The sequence below is a fragment of the Euphorbia lathyris genome, chromosome 2 (genome assembly GCF_963576675.1).
Source record: "Euphorbia lathyris chromosome 2, ddEupLath1.1, whole genome shotgun sequence".
Lineage (NCBI taxonomy): Eukaryota > Viridiplantae > Streptophyta > Magnoliopsida > Malpighiales > Euphorbiaceae > Euphorbia > Euphorbia lathyris.
Genome location: NC_088911.1, coordinates 25710554 through 25722753, shown reverse-complemented (window position 1 = coordinate 25722753; position 12200 = coordinate 25710554). Strand labels below are relative to the sequence as shown.

General features: G+C 38.7%; 1 protein-coding gene and 1 pseudogene across 1 annotated transcript; one reads left to right on the top strand and one right to left on the bottom strand.

Annotated features, from left to right (window-relative positions):
* Positions 1 to 4776: 4776 nt before the first annotated feature.
* On the bottom strand, positions 4777 to 7742 carry LOC136216759 (glutamate receptor 2.9-like; annotated as a pseudogene).
* Positions 7672 to 12200, top strand: LOC136217432 (uncharacterized). Its single transcript, XM_066004023.1, has 6 exons — positions 7672 to 8094; positions 9014 to 9136; positions 10012 to 10082; positions 10217 to 10303; positions 10385 to 10660; positions 11912 to 12200. The coding sequence occupies exons 2-5, from the start codon at positions 9049 to 9051 to the stop codon at positions 10649 to 10651; spliced, it is 513 nt and encodes a 170-aa protein (XP_065860095.1). The 5' UTR covers positions 7672 to 8094; positions 9014 to 9048; the 3' UTR covers positions 10652 to 10660; positions 11912 to 12200.

The window sequence follows — 12200 nt, the reverse complement described above, 5'->3', positions numbered from 1 at the left end:
ATGCAGGTAACCAAGGGGCTGAAGAAGGACGAACCAACTTTCCTTGTGGCGATCAAGGAAGAATTAGAGGGGGTCTTGGAGAAGGAGATTCCCGCCGTTATAGCAGATGTTCTAGACGAGTCCGCAGACATCATGCCACCGAAGCTTCCAATTCAGCTACCACCGAAGAGGGACGTGGATCACAGAATTGAGCTGGTTCCGGGGGGTGCACCAATTGCGGCGGTACCATACAGGATGGCACCGCCGGAACTTGCTGAGTTGCGGAAGCAGTTGGACGAGATGCTAGAGGCTGGTCAGATTCAGCCGTCAAAGTCACCTTATGGAGCACCGGTGCTATTTCAGAAAAAGCACGATGGGTCGTTGAGGATGTGTATAGACTACAGAGCTCTCAACAAAGTGACCGTAAAGAACAAGTACCCAATCCCACTAATAGCGGACTTGTTCGACCAACTTGGGGACGCAAGATGGTTCACCAAGCTGGATTTGAGATCAGGTTACTACCAGGTGCGGGTAGCCGAACAAGACGTGCCGAAGACAGCCTGTGTCACGAGGTACGGGTCGTATGAATTTTTGGTGATGCCGTTCGGCCTCACAAATGCTCCTGCCACTTTTTGCACATTGATGAACCAGGTGCTACGGCCATTCCTGGACAAGTTCGTAGTCGTCTATCTCGACGATATCGTGATTTACAGCCGCTCATTGAAGGAACACGCGGAGCACTTGAGACAAGTTTTCAGGGTGCTCGGGGAGCACGAGCTGTATGTCAAGCAGGAGAAATGTGCATTTGCCCAGCCAGAAGTACCGTTCTTGGGGCACATAGTTGGAGGAGGCAAGCTCCGGATGGATCGAGCAAAAGTGCAGGCGATCCTTGAGTGGCAGCCGCCAAAGAAGGTGACGGAGGTCCGGTCTTTCCTGGGCCTAGCCAATTACTACCGGAGATTCGTAAAGGGGTACTCAGCAGTAGCCGCCCCACTGACCTATTTGCTGAAGAAAGACCGAACGTGGAACTGGAGTGATAGGTGCCAATCAGCTTTCGATAAACTGAAGCAGGCCATGACGGAAGAACCGGTCCTGGCGCTGCCCGATCACCGGAAGGCGTACGAAGTACACACCGACGCTTCCGATTTCGCCATTGGAGGAGTTATCATGCAGGATGGCCACCCAATTGCCTATGAAAGCCGAAAGCTGAATGAAGCCGAAAGAAGGTACACCGTCCACGAAAAGGAGATGACAGCAGTGGTCCATTGTTTGCGCCTTTGGAGGCACTATCTATTGGGTTCCAAGTTCGTAGTAAAGACGGACAACGTGGCAACGAGCTACTTCCTAAATCAGAAGAAGCTCACACCGAAGCAGGCCAGATGGCAAGCATTTTTGGCCGAGTTCGACTTCACCTTGGAGCACAAACCGGGTAAGGCCAATTTGGTGGCCGATGCTTTGAGCAGAAAGGGGGAGCTTGCAGCGCTTTCCCAACCAGAGTTTCCATGGATGCCAACGATCCGTGAGGGCCTAGAACATGATCCACAGGCCAAGAGTTTGAAAGTATTGGCCGAGAGTGGTAAGACTCGCAGGTTTTGGGTGGAAGATGGGATGCTTCTCACCAAAGGCAACAGGGTCTACGTTCCGAGATGGCAGGGACTGAGGAAGACGGTGATCAAGGAGTGTCACGATTCTCAGTGGGCATGACATCCAGGAGTTCATCGAACAGAAGCTCTCATTGAGCGAACGTTCTACTGGCCGCAGATGCGCGATGACATAGAGTTGTATGTGAAAACATGTCTTGTATGTCAACAGGACAAAATTGAGCAGAACAAGCCAGCCGGGTTGTTGCAACCGTTACCGATACCAGAGAGGCCGTGGGAGAGCATCTCAATGGATTTTATCACTTGCCTGCCAAAATCAGAGGCATGTAGTAACATCATGGTAGTAGTGGATCGGTTTAGCAAGTATGGGGTTTTTATTCCGGTGCAAACCAAATTCAACGCTGAAGATGCAGCTAGATTGTTCTTCAAGTACGTTGTGAAGTATTGGGGCATTCTAAGGACGATCGTGAATGATCGGGACACCAGATTCACGGGTCGTTTTTGGACGGAGCTGTTCAAATTGTTGGGATCAGAGTTGAATTTCTCAACGAGTTTTCACCCACAAACAGATGGCCAGACCGAACGGGTGAATGCATTGCTGGAGTTATACTTGCGGCACTACGTGAGTGCCAATCAGAAAAATTGGGCGAAGTTGCTAGACATTGCCCAATTCTCGTATAACTTGCAGAGGAGTGAATCAACGGGGGCGAGTCCGTTTGAGATCGTGACGGGGCAACAGCCAACAACGCCTCAAGACATTGGTGTTAGTGTCAAAAGTCCTAATCCAGCAGCATTCAAGTTTGCCAAAAGTTGGCAAGAGAGCCGAGAGTTGGCCCGATCTTCTTTGGCCAAAGCAGCAAAGAAGATGAAAAAGTGGGCAGATGCCAAGAGGCGGCATCGAGAGTTTGAGGAAGGAGATATGGTGATGGTGAAGCTACTTCCCCATCAGAGCCGACGGATTGCCAAGTTGCACAAGGGGTTAGTGCGACGCTACGAGGGGCCGTTTCCGGTGGAAAGGCGGGTAGGCAAGCTAGCCTACAGGGTCCAATTACCGTCTTATTTGGAACTACACCCAGTGTTCCATGTGAGCTATCTCAAACCCTACTACAAAGATCAGGAAGATCCGAGCAGGAATGAGTCAAACCGGCAGCCAACAGCCATCACGACTCAGCACGACCACGAGGTGGCGGAAATATTGGGACATCAGAAAATCAAAGCTAGGGGCAGCCATCCTAGTTATACCGAGTATTTCGTCAAGTGGAAGGGACTTCCGGATAGTGAGGCGAGCTGGGAGCACGAACTCAGCTTGTGGGACAGTGGGGGAGAATGTGACGTCCGGGTCAAATCACTCCAACATGAGGCTAGGCAACGCTACTGTAGCAGCAGGCAACACGGCGTGACACTCTGAGCAGAGAGTGTCTTCCCCCCTATAGTGTGTCTTATACCAACTCGGGACCGTCGTGCAGCAGACACTGCCGAGCCCCACTCACCACAGATTTTGCACCAGGGTCACCGAGCACAACTAGACCACCCAACCAATGAACCAATGGTCTAGAAACATTCAAGGGGGTCGTAAGAGCTTATGGTTCTCTTTGGACAAGGAAGAAGTATTGTTGATTAGGAAAATTTACAAGGTGCCACATGGGCGGGCCCGCGGGAACCAGTCAGCAGCAACTCAGCCAAGTTGCTCCCTACAAGTTGGCCACTTGCTGTAGCTACTCCCAAGGGTTGTGAATCACAAGCATTGCTCCAGAAGACATGGGCAGCCAGTAGTGACATCATCACCACCTAGGCATTCTGAATTAGGCAAGTGGCTGGCAGGCACACATGGGCAGCCTGACTTGCTGATGTCAGCCACACCATCAGCAGATTTCTAGTATAAATAGGGGACTAGGCTCATTGTACAAATACACTGAAATTGTATCTCTTATTGCTCTGTAAAGCTATTCTTTGTATCAATAAGAAACTCTCTTCCTCACTTGCTTACCTTTTGCTACATTCTGTCATTGTCACTAAAAGTATTTCGCTGTGCATTCAATCTTGCTTTGCCACATTACTTAGCAAGGTTTTGGGTAGGCTGACTAGCATTTCGAGTTAGCATTGCTAGTGCCGCACGGGGTTCAGTTGCCGAGTGAAATTGTGCCCGTGACAAATGGAGGGGGGCTAGGATCTGGAAGAGCAGATCTGTGGCTGTGGACTGAGAGTGAAAATAATAACCAGAATCTGGAATGTATAGCTGTGGATTGAATGGAGTTGATTAGGCTCATTTTTATTTTTATTTTTTGGTAAGAAAGGAAAGGAAAAAAACAAAACCAACAAAAAACCTACACCGGGATCAGTCTAGGAAGGCTGACTCCAATCCTATCATCTAGGAGAGAAGGCAAAAGAAAAGAAGGAGGAACAGATAGGGTAGAAACACCTAACATTCTCCCATCATCTAGGAGAGAAGGCTCATTTTTATTTAATATTGGGGATATTAAATTAGAGACTTTATTATTATTGTTGTTATTATTAGAATTATTATTATTATAAGCTTATTTATTTCAATTATTGCTATTTTTAAAGCCTAATATTACCATTAAGAGTCAAATGTATCGGGTTATTATACATCAATGGTCAATTCACATAATAATACGCAAACACAAATATTTTTCTTCGGTCAGAGACTAAATATTGATTTAAACCAAAAGATATAGAGAAAATAGAAAAGCAGCTACTCATTATATAGATTGAAAATTTCATAACATGTTCGCCTATGATAAGGTTATGGATTGCGAAAAATATAAAAAAGTATATTTAACGTGAAAAATCCGCCTGTAAATATTAGATATTACGGATAGCATTGGCGACGTAACTTTTCTATTTTTAGAGAACAAATTAGATATTACGGATGGCATTCGCGGCGGAATAGTTATAACAATTATACATTTTTTTCTTTGACAAAAAGTTGGTAAATTAAATAAGTTTATAATAGTGTTTCAGAAAAATAAGTTTATAGTAACAATTTATTAGAATAAATAATATGAACCTGGTCAATTAATAACATCTTATATATTTCTTTTGTGATAATTTATTTAACCTACAAAGTATATAGAATGTACAACTTAATTGCTTTGTTATTATGCTTGCAATAATAGCGTGGATACGAACTCTCTAAATACCCAAAGTTTCTATTTTGTACCCATCTGTCCAAATTTCACTTTCTTATGAATGGCCAATAAGAATCTCGAATATGAATATCTACAAGTGTTGAACATGCAGAACCATCACTAGGAAGATTCTTAGGAATATTCACAACTTCAATATCAGCCACAGAATAAGATGGAATATTCCCCTCAAGATTCATGGAAGAACAGGAAGATTCCCAACTTGGAATATCTCATTCATGGACATCAAGAGATCTTCCTGGAACTGAAGTCTTTCCATGGTAAAAATATTTTGCTAGAGTTATTGTCCTCTTCCACATACTCTTATTATTGCCTTGTTCTTCTACTTCCTTTTATGATGTCAAAAGTTTTTGAACAAACGAGATTAGAAAAATTAGAAAGCAAATTGTAGAAGTAACTCTAGATATAAGGAAGAGCCCCATGAAACTTTTCAGCCTCATGCTTTTAGTTCTGTCACTAGTGGTATTCTCTTCACATTTTGATGATTGAAGAAACCATTTTTCTTCCAAGTTCTTTAGCTTCCCATCTTCTGATAGCTCCAATATGGCCTTGGAAAAATCTACTGCAATTGGGGATCCTTTCTGAAATACATGTTGAATGAGCAGTTTCATATTTTTAGGTCAAAAAAGATAGGCAAAAAGCATCATCAGGCCCTGAGGACTCCTCAGCATACTAAAAATTGATAAACTTGGCAATACATGGAGACATGAAAACCACTTACAAAGCCTAATCCTCCAAATCTATATGTAGGTGTGGTTGCAATATATTGCTCGCAGTAATGACTATTGAAAACTTTCTGATAGGGGAGTTCAAGAAAGGCATGCATAGATTTTTCTCTCTTGAAATAGTCTAGGATAATCATATTCGTTACTAACATTCTGTATATTCTCTAGTTTGAATCTCAGCACATTCTCCAAGTAATTTCTTATAAACGAATCACCATCACATCCGACTGGTAGATTGTTTTGTTTTAACCAATCGATATCAGTAACATTAGGTTGTAGCCGTTGGATTGTTAGCATTGAAGTTAGACTTGCAGTATGGCTTGAATTCAAGATCAACACAACAAATAGCCACTACGAGTACAAACCGAGTTAAATTGCTGTAAATTTTCTCCCCTATAATGGCAAATAGAATCCTATTAGAATGATTTAAAAAACACCCCGTCAGGAACTATATGGATAACATTTACTATAAACAAAAAATAGAGAAGAGAAAGTGCACAAGACTGCAGTTCCAATCTAATTCTTCAATGAGCCTCTGAATTCAGGATTGGTTTGGTGTTCTAGGAACCAAACTATGCATATAGTGTAGATCAAGATGGAACCTGTAACAACCCACATTTGCCAAGTGAAGGGCTTCATAAACATCCAAACGGACTCTTCCGATTTCATAGGAACTGTCATTGACAATCCTGATTCTATATAAGGTTGTGTGAATTCCATCCTCTCTGCTAATATTGTTATATCTCCCACAATTGCATCATAAGTATTGGATTCATTTTGTGGAAAACACAAGCAAAAAACCCCTTCAGCCTCACGTTATAGAAATAAAAACAATAATCCAAAATACAGAAGCTAAATTAGTGAATAAAAATAAAGACTTTACCTTGTTATACATATTATGGACCAGCTCATCATAGGTGTCGTTGTAAGGTACAAATATAAGTTATAATCCAAAATCTCTAACACCTTATAGAATGTATTTCACCACTTAAACCACTGAAATTACTTGATAGTATATGATTCAACAATGGTTATGGACTGCTTGTGTTACCAGACAACATTCTCTGGACGGCCTTAGAGATAGTAGCAATGCTGTCATATGCTCGGAGAGGGTAAAATCCGAGCTCAGAGTTATCTTCTTCAGGATACTTAGACCGAAAATTTCCCCTGAATTGTTAATAGGAACTTCTATAAGCAGTACTAGTTTCAGAATAATAACTCTTGATTCCAAGAGCACCTTCCATTGAGTAAATAATAGATTTAGTTGCTTGGGGGGTGTTGGTTTGATGGTCTTGGAGGGACAGCTTGTGATTTGGCAAGTGATTGTTGAAGTTGAGAAGTGCTAATTCCATAACAGTTTTAATTTCTTGGCCAACTTTAAGATCAAAAAAAAAAAAATAATCTTGGCCAACTCTTGAATTGATGTCAATGATTGTACCAATCTTGTTGTTCATTAGAAACAGTGGATTTGGCTCCATATGGAAGGAAGAGGAAGAAAGAGATGAATAGAAGGCAGAATCTAAAAGCAAGGATGCATGAAATTATGATAGGGAGTTGATGATGATGAGGTTTCACTTTAGATTTTGAGCATTTTCATCATATTTATTTTTTAAATGGTGAATGGGAATATTCAGTAGTGTTCTTTTCAGTTTTGAGTATTGTGAAAATGGCTATATACAATTTAATATTCTAGATGCTGTGGAAAGAAAGAAAGGAACAAACAAACGAACAATTCCTACGATAGGGTAACAAAACAAGCCTAAAATTTTTGGAAAGTACCAATTTAGGTTCTACGTTCAAAATAGCATCAATATAGGTTTAATATTTATAACATAACATCAATTTAGGCTTAATGTTTACAACATACCATCAATTTAGAAATTACTAACAGAACGTGACACATCATCCGTTAATTCTGTCAACTCAGCGCCACATCATATAAAGTAGCATTGAAAGGATTAAATATGTTAAAATTGGGATAAGATGAGCAAATAGGGATTAAATTGGAGGAAACAAAAGTGAGGGATTAATTTGTGAATCAAAATAATTCTAATTGGGATATGGGGGGACTTAATTGACAGGAGCTAAAACAAACGTGACCAAATCAGAAATTAAATAAACAGAAGGGTTAATTTGTAAATGAAAGAATAAGGGTATAAATAGATAAGTTTCAGAATTTAGGTTAATACCTAATCCTACTCGCATACAGCATCCATTCTATATCTTCTTCCTTTTTCTTAAAAAAAAAAACGGAGCTCACCTTCTGCCATGGTTGCCGGCGCCGCTCCATGACTTCCGTCATAGCTTCCTTCGTCAACCGTCTTCCGCCAGTCTTCTAACCGTCCGTTTCTATCGTCAGTCGTCTCTCCTAGCCGTCTTCTGCGTCTTTCCCAATTCTCAAATCAGTTCGTTGCTCCTCTTCCTCGGTCTTCCTCCTCCCTCGTCTTCGTCCCTCTTCATATTGCATCGCCAGTCCGTTTGTCATAATTTGAGCTTCCATCTTCACATTTCTGTGGACGAACCAGTTAACTTTGTTCAGAAACCCTTCTCAGGCCAAAGTGGACTCCATCCTTTCGTTCTACCTTACTGCCTGATCACTTTCCACTAATTTTGACTTCAAAGGTTAGATTCGAAGCAAAAACGAAAATCTGCCTTCTTGCATTCATGAATATCTTAGTTCATTTATTGTTTAGTTTGGATACCTTTTGCAAAAAAAATTATTGAATAACTTATGTAACCTGTTAGTTTTGGATTAATAATTTGATTTAAATGGTTGAATGGTTTCTAATCTGTTGAATTGTTTTTGTTCGTGGTGATCAATGTTTGTTTTGTTGGTTCAATGGTTTTGTTCTGCTGTTTAAAGACTTATCTGCTAGTTCAGGCCTTCAAGTTTGGAAACTTTTAGATAATAATTTTTTTATCCTGTTATATATGTACTGCTTCGGTGCCATTGAAACAAACTTTTATTTGTTGGTTTCTTAAGCTTCAATTGTTTTTTTCCCCTATTGAAAGCATGCTGCTGGCCTGGATATTGAAGATGCATGTTTGCTCATAATTGCGATGCTCGATGACCAAAAGTCTGATTCACGAGTTGTGTTATTAAAACTAGGATGTTCCCTTATCTTATTTCATATTTCATATAGTGTTTGCTACTATTTTAGTAGCTCTTATTCAAAAACATATTTAAATCAAATGGCACTCATATAATTGTGCGTTTGTTTGGCTTTGTTTTTATGGCCTTGATTTTGCCTGTTTTGGTATGCATTTTTTTCTTCTTCATCCAAGAATTTGATTTGCGGACTTTATTCCCCTAGAAAACAATCTCTCTCTCTATTTGTCTTTTCTGCATGTTTATGCCCTTTTCTTATATTAAACGGGTAATTATATGGAAACAAAATATAGAGTGATAACTATAAATGTACGGGTAGGGAAAATTCCAATTACCAAGGGTACCATACTTTTCTCGTAGTTTTAAAACTTGATATATGTATTTATGCGTGTATAGCATTTACTTATTTGCAATGTTTCTCTGTGTTTGCAGTTTAACAGAGCTCTCACACAAGCAAGACAAAGAAAATGAAGAAGACAAATCAAACAGATGCTACGAATAGCAAAGACCACGAGTGGTCTTTCAAAAATATTATGAAAGATATTGAGAATTTTGGTATTTTACTCTTCCTGCTTTTGTTTCTGGTCACTGTTTATATGCATGTTATTAGATCAACAAGGTTACATGCAATGTACAATGTTGTTGTGGTTCTTTATAATTTGCTATTGTTTCTGTTTCTGTTTCATTCTATTATGTTCCTTAATGAGTCTGCATTCGCTTGTGTTTCCGGAAGCTACTTATGCTTCTGCTAGTTGTTATTGAGTAAATACTTAGTACCTAATGTTTTCAAAGTTGAAATCACATCTCAAGTAGGATTCTGATTTTGGTATGTGTTTGTTAACCATCAAAGATAAGTTTGCCAATGAGTCGTGCTGGATTTCCATGTTGAATTATTATATATTTCCAGAGTTGTGCTCATCTCGAGCAGAATTTGCGAAATGAATTTATTAGTTGTCCTCAATAAGAGATTCCACATGAAATTGTTTGCGTGCCACCATGAAAAATCATAATACAATGTTATATATTTGAAACAAGATCTGTTGAAAACACTTTTATGATATTTCTTCTGTTTTTAGAGAACCTAGAAGAAGCTGTTTCAAAATAATTTGGATTACTTAATAGTTGAGGGAGACTTATACATGCATCCTTAGCATGTGTTCCAAGATGCTAATGGAATTATGTTACGAATACACTTTTAGTGGCGGGAAAATGAAACAAATTATGAACTTTAATAGCGGACTAGGTACGAAGGATGCCGATACCCATGGTGTTTGGCTTAAATAATGCCCTAATTTGCTTCTTCGTTTCAATTCAACTAATAGTAAGGCAATATAGTTGAAGCTGAAGCCATCGTGTTGAGGGATGCATCAGAATCCTCCTCTTGTGCTCTTATGTTTGTGTTTTCTCACTTTGATACTTTCCAATTTCAGGTACAGAACACATGACATGGAAGGAGAAGAAGGACATGGAAAACCGGAGAGTAGTCTCCCTTGGTGGAAAGGTAGGAAAATGAATGTGCAAAGCATAAGCTGTAGAGTTGGTGGAACAAAATGTTTTCTGTGCTAACTTAGACTATATGCTTCTGCATTAGATGCGATCTGAATATTTTTAATGTGTCTGTCTTCTTCAACACAGCCTCAAAAGAAGCAGAGACTGCCTTTAAGTGTAGCACGCGTACAAATGAAGAAACAAAAGGAAAGGGAGGAGAAAAAACTTCAAGAGGTAAATAATGATTTCATCAATTTACAACTTGATTCATCGATCTGTCTGTACAGTCACCACACTTGTTTCTCTACATTGTAGAATATGATCCTTGGAAGATTTGGAGGTAGATTTAGTAGCAGTAATAAGAGATCAACAGAGAGGCGGAAGCCAGAAGACCGAGTTCTAAAGACAAGTGTAGGGTATTTCAAAAACGGTGTACTCGATGTGAAGCATATGTTAAATGCATCGACATCTAGAGGCAGCGATATCAGTAATCACATGGTTGATATAGATGGGAAAAAGATGTACAAGGGAAAAGGAAAGAAAAGAGGTGGTGGTGGTGGTGGTGGTAAGAAACGCCACTGAACATATGAGGTAAGCAACTTCTTCTACTTAGGAAAGGTGGAACTGAACTTTTTGCTGCTGCTGCTTATATTGAATTTTTGACAGGAGTTTTGAGTTATAATTTCTTAAAGAACTTTCATTGAAAGAATAAATGAGAAGTATTGAAAAAAATAATAAATTTAATTTCGAATTAAGAATCTTAAAATATATGTGTAGATTAACTAGTTTAATATGGAAAAATATTGGGACTAATAAACTGTATACAAAAGAAAATAATACATAGAGTGAAAGAATTTAATAAAAAGAACTAAAATAAAGTAACTAAAACCACAATAACGAGTGTTAATAAGTATAACTGGAATACATTTTTTTTCCCAATGTATATTTCTATACTCTGTGATTGTATGCAAACTTATCAAACCTGATTTTGAAAATCAGCAATATTTAGTAATTTAATTTTGGTTAATATTAATGTATATGATATCTTAATATATTACTTTTGTAAAAGAAAACTTCCATTTGGCACATACAAATGTAGTGTGCTGTACATTTTTATTAAATTAATTTTCTACTCATATTATAGAAAAGTGCAAAAATAAATCATGTTCATGTGGCCGATTTGTAAAGCTAATTTCCATAGTTTAAAAGTTTGCAAATAAGGATTTCGTGCTTTTCGAAATTTAGAGTTAAAGGATTTGTGTGTCAATTTTTTAGTTAAACAATACCATTGATTTAGTTATTTGCAAACTCAGTCTTTTTAATTGTTCCAAGTACCTCAATTTTAAGGTGAATAGTCATTATAACAATTTTTGATGGAATAAGTGAGTTTGTAAACCGCACAAAGCACACAATCCACGTTTGCAAACTTTTAAATCAAAAGGGCCGTTTTCATAAATCGGTCAAACCACAATTTATTTTTGTATTTTTTTCTATATTAATTTTTATTTTTTAAATTGAAAGATAATTCACTTAGAAATTGTTACTAACTATTGAAGTTTTTCATCCAACTCATTACAAGCTTAATGCATCATTTGTGTTGAACTTGTTCAAAAAGGTTGATTGTTCTTGTGAAGTTCTTTAATAGTTCCCTGAACTTGCATAAAATATTTAGTTAGCTTCCTGAATTTGTGTAAAATATAATCAATTAATCACTCTGTTGCGAAAAAAGTAAGTTAAATACGGAAGATGTATTGCATAAGTCTTAAAAAAAAGTAAAACGACTAAAGTCGGAATATGTTGTTCTGATAAAGGGGAATTGGCTGGTTGCTAAATGCATTGCAGGTCAGACTGATGCGAACCCACGAGGAACAGTGCCTCGAAGATCCGACAACTAGATTTGAACCCGAGGAAAGCTAACGAATCAGGGTCGGACAGAAAAGAACCCTTACAAAACTAAGTTGTAAAGACCCAATCCCAGTCTCCAACAATTAAGGATTTAATCCCGAACTGTTCAAAGTAGTGCCCCAAAGAACACAAGAGAAATCCTCACTTGAAAACTCAAGAAAGAAAATACTATATTTGATTTCCAAAAAATGTTCATTACAAAGCTAATGGTTGATTGAGCTTATAT